This window comes from Oryzias latipes, chromosome 14 (genome assembly GCF_053564925.1).
Source record: "Oryzias latipes strain Hd-rR chromosome 14, Olatipes_Hd-rR_3.1".
Taxonomy (NCBI): domain Eukaryota; kingdom Metazoa; phylum Chordata; class Actinopteri; order Beloniformes; family Adrianichthyidae; genus Oryzias; species Oryzias latipes.
Genome location: NC_136250.1, coordinates 15,065,504 through 15,082,383, shown reverse-complemented (window position 1 = coordinate 15,082,383; position 16,880 = coordinate 15,065,504). Strand labels below are relative to the sequence as shown.

General features: G+C 39.6%; 2 protein-coding genes across 2 annotated transcripts; both read left to right on the top strand.

The window, feature by feature from the left end:
- Positions 1–188: 188 nt before the first annotated feature.
- On the top strand, positions 189–10,312 carry LOC101162622 (organic solute transporter subunit alpha). The gene is made up of 8 exons (XM_004076427.5): positions 189–2,342; positions 2,518–2,669; positions 5,094–5,167; positions 6,765–6,923; positions 7,071–7,182; positions 7,267–7,413; positions 8,503–8,608; positions 8,683–10,312. The coding sequence occupies exons 1-8, from the start codon at positions 2,267–2,269 to the stop codon at positions 8,829–8,831; spliced, it is 975 nt and encodes a 324-aa protein (XP_004076475.1). The 5' UTR covers positions 189–2,266; the 3' UTR covers positions 8,832–10,312.
- A 162-nt stretch (positions 10,313–10,474) lies between these two features.
- Positions 10,475–14,424, top strand: LOC105355616 (uncharacterized). The gene has a single exon (XM_011483483.3). It carries the CDS (start codon positions 10,709–10,711, stop codon positions 13,562–13,564), a length of 2,856 nt encoding a protein of 951 aa, XP_011481785.1. The 5' UTR covers positions 10,475–10,708; the 3' UTR covers positions 13,565–14,424.
- The last annotated feature ends 2,456 nt before the right edge of the window (positions 14,425–16,880 follow it).

Genomic DNA, 16,880 nt, shown 5'->3' with positions numbered 1-16,880 from the left:
ATAATTAAAATCATTTTAAAGAACTATTTGACCTTCCTTATAATAATTTTCTACCTGCCTGATGCTGTACATCCTCATTGAAGGGGTGGAGCCTGTCTCACCTGAAGGGTGAAGACAGCTCATCCGTCTTACGTCCTAAATCCTAACTTTTACTGTTTTTTGTTTATCAACAGTTTTTTGGTGCATAAAAAGTTCTTGTAAAAATGCCTTGTTGTGCTCTGAAGGTGTTCCACAAAAGTTAAAATATTTATTTAAAAATACTAAGTTGAACTACTTACACTATTTAAATGTTAGTTATATTTTTTAACCCCCCAAATATTTTTTTGGTTTTGTAAAAGTAACTTTTATAATTTTAAGGTCATCTGTCTTGAGCGACACCTGTGCTCATTTCTACTTAGGCACACTTGGGAAATTTATCAAAGCCAAAGAGCAGCTGCTGTGAATTCTAGTGCATCGGTTCTCTTAAAATGACAGAATTTGTCAGAGTTATTAACTTTGTCAATATTACTTTTAGGTCATGTTTTTTTTTCCTGCCAAAAACCTTTTATAAGATCAAAAGTTACCTGCTTCTCTTCTGTGCCAACATGTTATTTTTTAAATTTTTCCTATTACATACTGAATGTGGATATTTTTAGAGCAAAAGTTTAGTTCTATGAAACAAAGACAAAACAACATTTTTAAAAAACAAAACCTATGGAAACTTAAATCTGAAACTTTAAAAGTGAGACCAACAGAAAAAAACCAATGGAGTATGACCAAACATAAAAGGTGAGCTCCTCTATAGTCTAATTTACTAATTTATGCTGAAGAAACTGATACAAATTGGCAACAAAAAGCAACAACAAGCAGGTTTGTTTAAACAATTGCAAGAATTTATTGGAAAGTTTTTATTTTTTTTTTAAATTAAATGAAACTCAAATGTGTTCCTTAGAATAACACAACCAAAAACACATTTGATTTGAATCTGTTGCAAGCTCCTGATGATGACTTTTAGAATTAGAATCTTCTACCGTTTTCCTTTCCAGTAGTGTTTATGAAAGCTTTTCCCGCCAGCCTTTAAAGCTCTTTAAGACTTGTCTATAGGAAGAAGGAAGGAAGGAAACAGTAGCTGTATGTCAAATGAAGACACAAGCTAACCAGAATGTTTGTTCAAAATGTGTTTTTTATATTTTTCATATAATGCAAACATTTTTTGATATGCTTAAAGACTTAAATGGTAATTGTCCATCACGTAACATCTCAAATAGGAATGACCTTCATATAATGGTGCACATTTGATGTTTCAGTTCGATTTTTGTTCTACTTTTCAATTTTGGTCATTCTTGAACCTTTCATTCAGAGTTTTGAAGCAGATTCAAAGTCTGATAGTATATTTTACACATAAGGCTAATTAGAAACACACTAAACTTTGTGGTATTTGAAACAAATATATTTATTACTCAAAGTCAAGGAAAAAAATTGCAAATTGAGGCATGTAGGTGCTGCATTGAATATCAGAGCTGCTGCTTTAGAAGTATTTAGACATCAACCTTGGAGTGTGAGTTTATATTATTTAGGGATCGCTAATGTTTAATATTTTTTTAAATATGTATGTATACTAACTGCCTTCTGGTAAAATGTGTGGAATGGTAACTAAAACTGTCAAAAGTATTACTCTTCCATGGCCCTGGAAGGTGAATAACCTGAATGGCATTCAACTAAGTTCTCTCTACAACATCTGTTGTCTCTCACAACAGATAACGATTTAAGAGACACAAAACTACAAAAGCCTTTGAACCCTTTATGGGATTTTGTGCATGACATTGCTGAAGATGCAAAATCAATACTCCTAAAAGTGCATTTAGAATCTTGGAAAAACTTTATTCAACAAATGAAAAGGAAACAAACAACGGTGTAAGACTTTCTTTTTTAGCCCTTTTGGTTTTACTATGGAGGAAAAGACACACCTTGTCAAAGTTCATCCCTCTTGAAACACATGCATGTCTCACCCACTTAACTAAATCTCTGACCTTGGTGTTTCTCTAATTACTGACAATAACTCTGTAAATGAATGAGCAACATTCACTTATGTATTCTCGTAAATTTATGGAGCTAGAGGTAGTCTGCCTGTCCTGCTTTCGTTGCATTCAAGCCACCGGAGTCGAGTGCAGCTGCAGTAGAATCTGTCGGTAAAATCCGCGACCAGAGACTCAGATGTGACGGAAAATCACATTTTTATTTTCCAGATTTTTAGTGAGATTTTTTTTAAGGAAAGTACCTGTCCACCATGGAGGATATCACCAACTTCACTATTGATCCAGCTTGTTTAGGAGAACCTCCTCTTGCTATGGATGTTATAAAAGGTAAGTTTTTTTTGTCACATCATCTGATGCCTTATCAACCAGTGTGAGGTCCTGAATTAATGGGTAATATCCGGCAGGATCTTTTTAAATAATATTTTTGATACTCATTTAGTGTGATGTGTCTGTTTTCTACAAATTCCATCCATCTTTCTCTCCCTGTCTCTGTTTTCATCAGACCTTGATGTCTTTGGAATCTGCCTGTACTCAATGCTCACATTCATGGCCTGCATCACCCTGCTGCTGTACCTGGAGCAATGCGTCTATGTTTACAAAAAACTGCCTTATCCCAAGAAGACAACCATCATCTGGATAAGTGGTGCTGCACCAGTAAGCCTTAAGTGCTGTCAATAGCATTCCAAACACAACACCAGATCTTCTAAAGTCAAACTTTATCCATTGGCCGTTGTTTTTTCTCAAATGTGTCTAAACTAAAAACCTTTCACGTAACTTAATTAGAAGTAATTCTTCTTATAATTGCAGCAGGGGCGGAGCTACATTTTTTTATGAGGGGCATGGAGTGGGGGTGGGTAGGTAGAAGACTTTGGAGGGGTGGTAATACAACATAGTGGAAGGCTTTTGCAAATGAAAAGAAAAACAAAGATACATATTTTCTAAAAGCTTTGGTAATTGCTGTATGCTTGCATAGCGCTTGTCTGCCTTACTTGAAGGTGCTTTACAGTCACAGTTCCATTCATCCATCCACACACACACATTCAAACACTGGTGGCGGCTCCGCTGCCGAACTGGCGCCAACTGGCGCCAACCTTCCACAAGGGGCAAGGTGCTCAGTGTCTTGCTCAAGGACACTTCGACACATGGGCGGGCAAGGCGGGAATAGAACCTGCAAAATTCCGATCAGGGGTCGACTGCCCTACCACTGCAACACGGCTGCCCTCAATTTAATATTATTATTGTTTTTATTTAATTTAAAAACTATTACTTTTGTTATTTTTGCAGAACTTTAAACTTTTGTTGTATTGATGATTTCTTAATTTTTGTCAATACTGATGCTAATATTGACTCAAAAATTGGGGGACAAGTGTGGTGCAAAGGTTTTTGCTGTGGGGTGTAGCTGCGTCCACTTTTTAAATTTTTTTTATTTTTATTTTTTTTCAACTTGTCCTGTCCAACAGCGAAGCAGACAGATGAAAGCTGAAATCCTTTTTCGTTGGCCATATTTTACTTTTACAATAGGGGTTACGTATCTTATGATACACCAGATGTATATTTAAATAAACCCCTTTTGTAATTTCACCTAAACTTTATTCATATTAATTATATTTGTAAATATTTTTTGTTGGACCGGACGGGAAAGAAAAGGAGGAAAGTAGAGAGAGGGATGATAGATAAGGGGGGGAAGGGGGAGTAGAGGGGTGATTATAGTAGGGAGGGTAAGATCATGAAGCGTCAGAAAGCAACAAGTTGCTGGAGCTTTATAATCACAACTGACAGGTTAACCCTTGTGCTATCTTAGGTGACCCCACCCTTGCATTGATCTGTTACTCCTACCATGACAAAGGTGGATAAAGGTGGAAAGATTTCATGTAATCCATGGACACCAGTGAAGATCATAAATCATTGAAGAAAAAAGGTTCAGAGCACTGTCTAGGGGGTCTAGATGACCCAACTCCCAATGGTAAAGTGCCTAGGATAGCACAAGGGTTAAGATGCATGAAAAATCAAAAATGGGCGGGGCCTGTCCACACACACACTCAAACGTTACAAACACACCTGTTGGCTCCAAAAGTGTTTACACACAAACAAATCTACATGGATATACTAACACTAACATTCACACACACCTACTTATGCATTCAGACTAACACATGTGAAACATTTCATTCAGTCACACAAACTGTGCAAAGGTGAGATAGCACCTGTGCTCGAGTGAGTGTTTTTGTTCTTCTGGGGTGGATAATGGAATGTAAAAAGAGGGGGAGAACCCAGCCGCCCCCCCACCAAGGCCCCCACCGCAGCAGCAGTGGCAGCCGGGACCCCCCAACACCCGCACAGTACAGCAGATAGAGAAAGACCGCCACAGCGGCCCCCAACGCCAGAGAGCAGGGGGGCACAGGGGGTAGAGAGCGCAAGCCCCAGCCTGACCCATAGAGCAGCCTCCCCAGCGCGCCCAGGGGGTCCAACGAGGTGCCCCGCCTCAGGGGGTCACCCCAAGCCCCAGACCCCACACCCCACACCCCACACAAGGAGAGAGGAGCGAAGAAAGCGCCGCCCCCAGGACCAAGCCCAGGCCCCCGCCCCCAAGCACCGCCCCTGGGAGAACTGATCAGGCCTCGATGGGACCAAGGAAGCCGATCAGCTGAGGCAGCCAGCGATTGCCTCAGTGGAGACCCCAACCCGTCAAACCTCCAGGGCCCCATATCGATAGAGGACCAATTCGCTCCCCCAAGCAGCCACCCCCAGGACGGGGGAAACAAAATTGGTTATTTACATCAAAATCAAATTGGCTAGTTTACTTCAGAAATAAATATTGCATTCTTTTATTAGATTAGTTTCATTGGTTACTTGATATAAAAAAAACAACTCTGGTATATGTGGTTATAAGCACATTAATAAAACCCATGTTCCTTTTTTATTGCTCTTGCTTTTTTTACTCTTTATTACTCTTGCTTTTATTTTGAGACTGTAATTTATTCATTCATTCATTCATTCATTCATTCATTCATTCATTCATTCATTCATTCATTCATTCATTCATTCATTCATTCATTCATTCATTCATTCATTTTTCAGGTCATTGCCACCATGGCTTGCTTAGGAATGTGGATCCCTCGTGCTGTCATGTTCACTGACATGACGTCTAACAGGTATGTTTTTCTTTTCTTCTTACAGACATTTCACTTGCAAAATAGCTCCTCACGCAGTCAGTTATTTAATTATTTTCACAAACAAATCCTTAAGGATCGAGTGTGACACAAATGTTCCCATTGCTTTCCAAAACGCAAAAAAAATATTTTTTTAGATAGGATGTTGTATTGATATTTGGATCTTTTTCCGTCCTTAGGAAGGAACTAGTGATGATCATTTTTCTTTATCTGTAGAAAATGTCTTTAGGAACTTTATTATATGGAAAAATGTGTGGCTCACGTGTTTGCAATAAAATCTGCCTCAGTTTAATGACCTCAGATGAACAAAGCAATGAAAACCTGAACCTTGAGTGACTATAGAGTAAAAGATCATAATTTAGTTTATATACCTGTTAAATCATTGTACTAACAGTTGTAGGGCGCCAAATGTAAATTCCGCTACTTAAAATAAACTCACAGTTTCATTGGATTTAACCAACTTTTCTTACATTTGTACCATTATCATGACATTTAAATCAGTGAACGTAGTGCTATATGTTTTAGTTTAAAGCTAATTAAAGTAGTAAATATTATAATGTAAATGTTTGATTTCAATTCTAAATACAAATATACATTTTGCCTAAGAAAAAGAACATTTGACTATGAATCTATATGTTTAATTTAAATTTAACTGCAGAATCAATTTATGTAGAATAATAGTGATTCTTAACTCAAATGTTGTGTTGAATTTAAGCCAAACTGTCAGTTATAATTTGTATAGGTAAATATTAAATAGGTAAACCAAACCTAAATCATGACTATAAAAATAAATGACGAATGTTAGATATAAATTACACTCTACACACTAAAAATAGATGTAAATAATGTCAATAATGGGGGTAAAATAAGGGGTATATGAATGTGACTATGTGGTCGTTCGTCTTCATGTTACCCTTCAATAGATGGGCAAACTGTGCAGGATGCACCCTGCCTTCCTCCAGCAGCAGTTGGGCAGGCTCTAGCATCCCTGCAACCCCAAACAGGAATTAGTAGATATGGAAAACAGATAGATGCATTCTGCACTTTAATGCAATTTAATTTGTACATTTTAACATGAGGATTTGTGCACTTAATGCAGGCTTTAGTTTTAAACTCCCATGCTTTAAACTGACACATGTAAAACTTGTTTGCATTCTGTCTGACGTAAAAGTGGTAAAAATGGGACAAAAAGTAATAAACTGTGAGCTAATTTTAAGAGGCTGAACTTTTACATTTGGCACCCCGTAAAGGCAGACACTTTATGGGAAGTGCAAATCTCCCAAAACGACACAATAATCCCTTTTAACCATTTTTGTTTAGTGATAATTTTCCATGGATCTTTTACTTTTTCTGTCTATGGGTTTTCTTTGGACTAAGAAAAACATTGAAAAATGTAAAAATGTTTAACTCTCATAAAATAATGTGTTTTTAAGATTTAAATAGAAAAATTAAATTGCAGCAGAATGTTGACTGTACAAGTCCATGTTGACAAGATAAAATCTTATAAAAAAAAAGAAAAATTAAAAATATTGAAAGTGGCCTTTTCTAAGAATTATAACGCAATATTTTTTACGTCAAGTTATTTTGCAGTTGTGGTGTATAAAGTCATTGTTCTGATGATCGAGGAGCTGGGAGGCACACATGCTTTTCTAAACCGCTTCTCTAGTAAACCCTTCAAGATCAGCACAGGACCGTGTTGCTGCTGCTGTCTCTGTTTACCCTGGGTCCCCATGTCCAGGTAGATCCATCCAGTCACGGAAAACAAAATGCAATCATTTGTCATTTTCACTATATTAAATAATCATCATTTGCTTTATATCCTTTCAATTCTTTTAAATGGTAAATTACACTCCTGCTGTTCTGTCTTTGCGTTATGATTCTGCAGACGCATGCTGTTCATTCTAAAGCTTGGGGCTCTGCAGTATGCCATCCTAAAAACTGCACTCTCCATCCTTTCTGTTGTGCTGTGGACCAACGGCAACTTTGATCTTGCTGATGTAGGTTTTTGTATTTATTTATTTGTCCTATGAATCAGTTTTCCCAGAGGTGTCAATAAAATAACAATGTATTTTGTCTTTTAGCTAAGCATCACTTGTGCAACCATTTGGATCAACCCTTTTATTGGTGTCCTCCTCGTCTTTTCTCTTTGGCCTGTTGGTGTCATTTTCATGAATACTAAAAACTACCTGCGAAGTGTCAAACTAATACCCAAGTACGCTTTTTACCAAGTGAGTCAACTCTAATTGCTTCATATTTTCTTGCTCCTTGTTTTCTAATTGTGAGGCTAGTGTTTTTGGTGTTATTAACATGTTCTTGTCGCATTTTTCTGATGTTGAAGGACATATATTATCAAAATGTATCTCAAAACTGCATTTCTGAGTATTTGTTTATTCAAATCATGTAGAAAAATTAGGCGCAGACAAATAAATGCCAGTTGTAGAAGAACTTTATTGTGTCGTAGAAAATACATTAGGCGGGCTGCAGGTTCCATGCTCTGAATTCTCAGCAACGTCGACCCGTCCACAATTCAGAGGCAAATTTCTAATGAACTTCTGCTGTTCTGCAAATACTATGTTCAAAAAACGACACAGGTTTTTTTTATTTAGTTTAAAAATGGCATAATCATAATTAAAAGACCACTGGGAACACATTGAAAATAGATGAAAAGATGATTGGAGTGGCACTTAACCCTTGTGCTATCTTAGATGACCCCACCCTTACACTGACATGTTCTTCCTACCATGACAAAGGTGGATAAAGGTGGAAAGATTTCATGTAATTAATGGAAGCCAGTGAGGTTCTCAAATAAGATAAAATAAGAAGAAAAAAGGTTCAGCGCACTGTCTAGTGGGTCTAGATGACCCAACTCCCAATGTTAAAGTGATACGACAGGATAGCACAAGGGTTACGGTGGGTCAACTCTGGTCTTGGTCAGGGGGAGAGGTTCTAGTCTGAGTGTTTAAGTGTGTGGACAGGTGTCTTCTGTACAGGTAATCAGTTCAAACAGGGGACATTAATACAGGTCATTAGTGAAGGATAGAAGAAATTTGAAAAGAAAAAAGAAAAAAAAGAATTAACATGTCTGCTTGTTTGTAGCTGATAAATACTTATTTTATGCAAATTAATTAATTTTAAAAATGTTGAATATGATTCCCTGGAGTTTTTTTTTCACATTCTGTCTCACAGTTAAAGTGTATCATCGTGAACATTACAAATATCTTTCATTTTCAGTGTGACAACTTGCAGAATCAATGACTGACAAATATCTTCACAATTAAATGTGAGTGTAAATAATGGATTCTTTATTCCATCCATAGATCATACTGGTTCTGAGTCAGCTGCAGACAGCAATTATCAACATCTTGGCCTTAAATGGAAGCATCGCCTGCTCTCCCCCGTTCTCCTCCCAGGCCCGTGGATCCAGTAAGAAACATTTCTGCTGTTTATTTTCCAGTCTGATCATTGTGGGTTGGTTTTTAATTGTCTCTGTTCTTCAGTGCTGAGTCAGCAGATCATGATAATGGAGATGTTCCTCATCGGTCTGTTCACTCGGAATTTGTACCGACGCACGTATGAAGAAATCTCCAACGAGGCTCCAGAAGAGAAGGGGAACATGCAGACGGCACTCCCAGAGCATGACGTCTAAAAACGAATAATGTTTAAATTCTACAAGTTAAGAAGTGATGAAACAACTAAGCTTTAACCTAAGATGTTGTTCATGTTGTTGTTCAAGTGTCATGAACACCTTTTTTTTTATTACCTTTTTTGTTTTGCCTTTTGAGATGTTTATAAAACTCAGTTTTAATTGTTCATGTTGACAAACTTGAAGTAACCAAACTTTAGGTCATTAATTGCTAGTTTTATCAAAAAAATGTTGGGGAAAAAAAGTTTGATTGTAAAGGATAAAAGGCAAAAAACATGAAAAGAGATGTTTTTCGATGTCTAAATTGTCAAATGTGTTCCATCAACAACATTAAGGTGGAGCCATCTTTGAAAAATACCTTCAATCAATGCATTTATACAAAAAAACTGTATTTTACCTACTTTTATTTTGGTGGTGCTGGCCTTTGTGTGTTTTTGTCTGAAGGTTTCTGTAACACACTATTTATCTGGTAAATTTTAGGTCCCAAATTTGGACAGCAATTGGGATATTTGTCACATTGTTAGCAGTATCCATTTTTGCCAGTCAAAAAGTTCCACAAAAACAGGTGTTAAGTTTTTTAAACGCTCATTTAGATTAATTTTGAAAGAGTAAATGTTTTTGTAGGAGCATTACACTAACTTTCTCTTTAGACGTAGAGTGGAGTTTAACGTTGACGGTGTGCATAGTTTCTTTGAGACATTATTGCATTAAATGTCAGTCATGTTGCTTGCTTACTAACATGCAATGACAATATGTTTTTCTTCAATCCATTTTACTATCTACAAAAAATCACCTCAGCCTGTCAAGATAACAAAAAAAAACAGAATTACCTTTAAGTATGATTACATTATTATTCATGTGGTTACTGGTTCATCGGAATAGCAGGCAGATTTGTCTTAAAACTGCTGACCCTCTTACATAGACTTATCTGGGCTAGACAATACATACAGATAGAACAGACACTTTATTTATAGATCCTTACAAAAATGCTATTCTTAAAACAACCACCAGATGTCACACTTCTTTCATCACAAAGGCTAAAAACATGCCAAGTAAAAAAAGGAAACAAGTCACACTTTTGCAATTATTTTTATTCAAAAAATGCACTAAAACAAAGACTATAAAATTCTACATCACATTCTATATACTTTTCGTTTTTGCCTTGACTTAATTTCCTTCGAATTAGTTTATTCATTTATTAACTCTTGTTTTCTTTTTTTACACTGCAAGTCTGATTGAATAATTTTGTTTAATTTGTACTGAAAACTCATTTTTTAAAATTGTTTTTGAGCATTATTTCGAAATGTTTACAACACAGCAATGAAAACAAATAATTTGCACATGCAAATAAAATGATCTCATATTTTATGAAACATTACTGCAAAAGATTTGAAGCAAGAGAGGAGCAGAGAAAAGCAACGTTGATCTGGATGAGATATTACTGTTAAACCAGATCATCCTATATTAAAATTGATCCTTAATAATGGAGCATTTGTTTTTGCTGTTTATGTAAACAAAGTCATCAGACAGAGAAGAAGAGAAAGCTGTGGTCAGGGTGGGCTGGTGACAGCCCTCGGCTCTGCATTGCTGACGAAAGCTGCTTAGCTCCTCAGTTGCCATGGTAACCAGGGAGTGCAGCCAGAGGGTGGGAAAAAAAAGAAGGCGAAGGGGAGGGGCTTTGTGGAGAGAAATAGAGGAGAAAAGGCTGTGTGGGAGAGACAGACAGAGGGAGGAATACAGACTAATAAAGGAACCACTGAGTGCAGCAGAGGTAGATCACGGCTGCAAATGGAGGTAAAGCTCTGCGTGTGAACGCGCCATCTATTTGCTTTGGAATAATAACAACAGGCAGAAGGATACTCAGAGCGCGGGGAGAGAAGATGGATGTACAAACAGAGAGCACGGACCCCCCGCCTAATGAACCCCAGTCGAGTGGAAAAATAAGAAAAGGATTCAAGCTGTTTGGCAAACGCAAGCCAGGTAACATTTTTTCTATCCGAAGCAAAGGGGATGGCAACAACAAGTCACCTGTTCTCAGGAGCCAGACCTCGGATGGATTTTCAGAGACTCCTGCACCTGATTCCGAACAGGAACCAGACAAGGAAAAACGACAGGACGTGAGTCAAGGAGAGACGGAGCAGACAGAGGACGAAACACTTCGAGAGGATGCCATTCTAGCTGCCGCCCCGGCTCGCGCCTCCATCTCCTCCGTCAGCTCAGCCAGGTCTCTCAGCTTTCTTTCTCTGTTGAGAGGAAGCAGAAGGGGAGTGGGGGACAGACGAGTCCAAACAGTGTCCCAGCCAGTGGCTCGACAACGCCGTGGACTGAAAGGCCTTTTTGGCAACGTCAAGTCTCGTTTGAAGGACAAAAATGACAAACAGGAAGTTCCTCCAAGCCCAATTCTTAGGTCATCGCGTGCCAACAGTGTGGAAATCATCAAAGAAGACCTCACTTTGACACCAAAATGCCAGCCTCGTTCTTTGGACAGTCCGGAGACAGACGTCTTCACCACACACGATGGTTCAGCCAAGCCCTCATCAGTGACCACAACTCCCAAGATGAAAACGGCCAATGTGAGTAAAACTAATGAACACGTGTCACCTTTGCCCACCTCTGAGCCAACGCTGGTACCTGATGATAACAGTCTGACCTCCCTACTGGCAGACATCTCCTCTCTCCTGACCTTTGACTCAATCTCAGGAGGAGGAGACATCATAGCTGATGTGGAAGCGGAGTGGGGAAAAGCCAGCAAAGCCATAGATGCTGCGGTAACTAATGTGAATCCATCATCAATGTCTTTTATCTCCAAGACAACCATTTCCTCTCCACCAGCCTCCACCACAACACAACCTATTTTCTCATCTGCTATGACATCCCCAAGCACCACCCTCACAACTTCTACTGAATCCTCATTCATTTCTGAATCAGTGAAACTCAAAATTGACTCCGCTCATACTTCTACCAGCAATAAAGCTGAACTGGCTCCTTCTGCCACTACAACCAAACCCTTAACCTCTCCTGTGATGATGACAAACTTCCCAGGATTGTCTTCCTCTTCAAAAACAAGTCAGTCTACACCGAGCTCCACTTCTGCTCCGACTACAGCTTCTTCAAGCACACTGGTCAGTTCAGCTCCCACCTCAGCTGGCAAACGTTTTGCAGACATCACGCCATCTCCCCAAAGTATTGCTTCTGCAAGCAAGACTGTCACTTTAACTACTTCTTCTCCTGGATCCATGACCCATAACCCAGCTGTCGCTGTTACCCAACTTCCACCTGTGAAATTGGATTCAGTCAATTGTTTGAACCTGCAAAAGACAAATTCCTTTAAGCCCTCCCAAAGTGCTGCTGCAGAAGGGCCTAAAGCTCCAGATACGATTTCAACAACCTGCACAATTACAGCCAAGCCTTCCACCTCTGCTTCGATTGTTTCCTCCGAGATTACAACAGTTCCCACGTCATCTACAACTTCTGACTCAGTTTTTACAGCCCCTTCCAAGCCTTCCCTCAGCACTACCCTGTTGGACTCAAATAAGACCTCTCCCACTGTTTCCGCTCCTCACCCTTCTTCAACTTTGACTACAGCAAATAAAGCCCAGCCCAGTCCAGCATCTGCCCCGGTGCATTCTTCAGCTGTTGATAAGACTCTTCCCACAATTAAAGCCAGTACATCACCAGCCTCTACTGATAAAACTTCATCTCCTCCCAGACTAATTCCAGAAACGGCAACACATGCTGCTTCTCCACAATCACTGGCACCAACTGCTCTGAGTCAGATCACAGCCTGTCACTCTCAAGCTTCTTCTGCTCAGATCCCAACCTCTGTTTCTAAAGCTCAAGGTGAAGTTGCTCAATCAAAACCAATCCCCACCACGGCCCAAGTCTCAGATTCTTTACCTAAAGATTTACCTGCTTTTGTTAAAATGCAGGCCGCTCCCTTAAAAGAGTCTTCGGTTCCCACTCGGACTTCCGTTTCAAATGCATGCAAATATTCAGCTGCTCCTGAAACAACGGCAACTTCTTCATCTAAAGATCCTGTTGCGCCTACTCAATCAGCTGTTTTTAAAGTCCCTGCTGGACCTGCTTTGTCCTTCTCTAAAGAATCTTCTGCCTCTGTTAGCATCCCTGTTTCGCTCCCAAAAACTGCTTCAACTTCTGCTCAGATCACAGTTTCTCAGCCTAGCGCTAATCTTCCCCCATGCCCTATCACTTCTATTTCTCCACCTGCGCCTGGGATGAGTGAGATGCCCCTCTCTGCTAAAATGAGAGCCTCAACCGATTATCAGTTGACCAGTCCAGATGTTGTAGATGGTGACAGAAGCCAGGCTTCGCTGTCAAAAACAAGAGAACCACTTTATGAGCCACGGACCGAACTGCAACAACCCCCCAAAGAAAAGAAACCAACATCGGTCAAAGCCTCAGGGCTCAGCAAAATACCTGTAGTTGGAGGAGGAAGAGTAGTTAAGATACCTGTCCGGGAAAGCCAATATGTCAACGATGAATCAAGCAGAGACCCCCCTACGCCTATAATGGAAGAAAGACCCCATTTCAACTCACATGAAGCAAGTAAAGGCAGCACAGCCGAAGCTTCTACACCCACATCAAAGATCCCAGTGAAGCATGGCGCACAGACAAAAGACGCTCCTCGCACCAAGATCCCTGTGTCCAAAGTACCTGTTCGCAGGGCCGGAAATAAACCTGCAGCTGCAGGTGGAGGCAGCCAGGTCAGAAAATAAAGCAACTCATTTAACAGATCAATGCTTTTACTGCAACTTTAGTCCAGCACAGGCCTTTTAATGCTACATTCTATACAGCAATCCTTTCATCTTTCAGCCACACAGCGTCATAATAGGAGTGGGAGGAGGCTGATGCAACTCAAGCACAAAACATGTCAATGAGAACAGGTGTGACAGCCTGACTCTGGTGCTGAACCCACTGGACAAGAACTCAGGAAAGAGGATCACACCTGGACACTCCACGACCAAGGACATACAAAGACATCTGGGAACATGGACGCATACACACAGACAAGGCGAGTGCCTTTTTACGGGTGCTTTTCCTACAAACACTCCAATTTCTGTATACTGAAAAACTTTTCTTACTCCCTCTTTTTATGGGTAACTTCCAGTCTTTTAGTCTTTCTTTTTTGTACATCTTGATAGTAGCCCCCCCACCACCACCTTTTTTTAATTTATGCCAAGAATTAAAGAGAACAACCTCTTTCAATTAATGCAGCAACCAAATCTACATTCCACATTTATCTCTGGATCTATGTAGCAGAAAATGTGCCATTAACTTTTGCACTGGACACTGGACTGAGCAGCTCTTATACGTTCGTGAAAGGATCAGTACTGCTTGTGGAATATTAAAGAAACTTGATTGCGGGTAAAAAGAAAAAATCTTAGCCGGAAATGGACTACAGCCATTATATATGGCACAGTGGACATTTGAGCCTGACAAAAAGGACAGTAAAAAAGTACCTCCAGGTTGAACACTGGTGCATTTATATCTTAATCTTACTTGTAATTAAATGAGAACATCTTTGTGTAGACTGTTTTGTTTCTTATGTAATCAATAAAACAACGTTGAAATGTCAGAGGGATGAGATCTCTTTAAGTCATGATTTTTTTCCTTGTTTTCTATAATGCTGATTAGAGCAAAGAAAATTGTTTTCTGCCTGGTTTCTTGTGCTCCACTGCAGGCTGGGATTGCCCTTAACAGGAAAATCAGTCCAACACACTGCAAGCTCACTGACCTGGATAGTGAATACACAAATGCCCAGCCAATCAGGAGCAAGGGAAAACACTTAACATGCATACTTTATCATCAGTAAAATGGTTTAGGAATGTGTGCTATTATTAGTATAAATGGATCTGCTGGATAACTCCCCAGAGATTGAGTGGATCTCTTTCAAGTGTTTGATATCACCGCTAAAAAGAGCAAAGCAGAAGGCTGAAGTGAGCTGATTATCTGCTAATTCTAAACTCATTCTAATGGCCGTACAGTTGGAGCTTATTTAAGAAAAAAGTGAAAGTGAGAGGAAAAAAGGGAGCAAAGGTGACACAAAGAGGAGATCTGTTTGCTGCTAAAGCCAGAAGCTGAGAGCTGAGAATAGACAAAAACACGAGGGTTTCAGCACGTCAGGTGCTGATATTCACCACAGATGGCTGGGCCATCTCCCTGAAAAAAGAACAGATTCTCCCTCCGGCTGTGTCACAACACATGTTTGCTTCTTGGTAACACCTGCAATCCAGGATTTGGCCGTCTACGACGGGCGCCAATGCTTTGTGGCGCGGAACAATACGGGGTACAGAATGGATCATAAGGGCCTGCGTTGTGCCACGGTGACATTAGAAACATTACGCTCATTTTCACAGATATTTGCTTCTCCCAGCCTGATCCCTGAAGTTACAAAGGAAGACACTGAAACAAATGCATCCTGTGAATGCTCGCTTTTGTCAAAAAACCCTCTCACATGATTCCACGTTGACCTTCGTGACAATCAGCAATAAGTGATGTTAGCTCCATTTAATGCATAACAACCACAGAAATTGGCTAAATAAATGGCTTAAATTCATGTTTCACCCCAGAGCTTTTATTTAATGGCTGTTTGCGTGTTTCTCTATGAACTTATTTGCTCTTTCAAAGGCCACCCCCCTTGCCCTAAATATGTTAAACAAATTAAGGCATCAAAACCATGGTGACTGCACTTAGGCTGCCTATGGCCTGTATGTGTTTGTGTCTATTTCTGCCTCTGGAGAGATGACGTGCTTCTTTTGAACCTAATTTAGCATGGTTCATTCTGCGTTTCCATGCCAACTCCACTAGGTCAACCAATGAAAGACAAGTTTGTAAAACACAAGTGCTTGAATGATCACTCATACATTAAAGCTTTGTTATTTTGATGTAACACCTGAACCTCGGTCTAGGAGATTTAAATTTACAATGAAATAAATGTTGTGGGATCATTTCCTGGAACTCTGAGGTGGATAAGAGAGTTTTTTTCTATAAATAAAGTTCCTCTCAAACATCTCCCAAAGTCCACCTCAAACTCTTTCCTTAAATATTTGGAAATTTTTAAACAGAAAATATAAAATGTCTACACAATGCATGCCTAGTTTTGCACTATAAAGCACATTTCAAAGCCTTCATTTTTTTAAAGAAACAGCGGTGCGCCTTGTAATCTGGAGTTGCTTATATATAAATTATTTCTGGTTGGCTTACTGAAGGTGCCCTGTGCTTTGTCAAAATGTTTTATTTGGTATTATTGTGAATAGGCTAACATGGTTATTGTCTGCCTGTGTTGGACTGTGTTTTTTATTTGACTAATAAGGTATTCTGGCGCTTTTAACGTGGCTTACTGCGGCCTAGGAAAACAGAAAAATTGATTAATCAGTACATTATGATTTGGGCACAAATGTTAAACTTCTAAAAACTAATTTAATTTCTAAGAACTCAGTACTTCTTTGAGTCTCCTTTTGCATTAAGTATCATAAAATGCCCAATGGGATGAAGGTGATCAGCCTGTGGCTATGGATGGGTCAGACTCTAATGGAAGCCCAGATTGCTTATAAAGCCCCCTTTAGGTCATCTGCATGTTGTCTGGTGTCTCTCATCTTCCTTTTGAAAGCAGCCAATAAATTTTATTACAAGTTTTGGTCAGGCAACTTTGCTGACTAATCAAAAATGGCAACACCAGTCATTGAACCAGCTTTTGGTACCTTTAGCAGTTGGTGCGAAGTCCTGTAGAAAAATGACACCAAAGAAATCTCTTCTCACCCTGGTTTCTCATCCAAGCTTGGGTCCTCTACCAGAGGCCTGGGAGCTGGAGTGTCCTGCTCAGTCTCTTTAGCTCTGCACTTTTCTGGACTGAGAAGTCTGAAGTCCATGGATCTGTGGTAACCACTCCTCCAGTTTGGGGGTTATTGCCCCAAGTGCTCCAATCACCACTGGCACATCTGAAACCTTCACTTTCCATGCTTTCTCCAGTTCTTCCCTTAATCCCTGGTATTTCTCCAGTTTCTCATGTTCCATCTTCCTGATGTTTCCATC

Coding starts and splice junctions, on each gene's coding strand:
- LOC101162622 (XM_004076427.5), top strand. CDS start 2,267: ATGGAGGATATCACCAACTTCACTATTGATCCAGCTTGTTTAGGAGAA. Junction 2,670..5,093: donor GGATAAGTGGTGCTGCACCA/GTAAGCCTTAAG, acceptor TTCATTTTTCAG/GTCATTGCCACCATGGCTTG. Junction 7,183..7,266: donor GCAACTTTGATCTTGCTGAT/GTAGGTTTTTGT, acceptor TTTGTCTTTTAG/CTAAGCATCACTTGTGCAAC.
- LOC105355616 (XM_011483483.3), top strand. CDS start 10,709: ATGGATGTACAAACAGAGAGCACGGACCCCCCGCCTAATGAACCCCAG.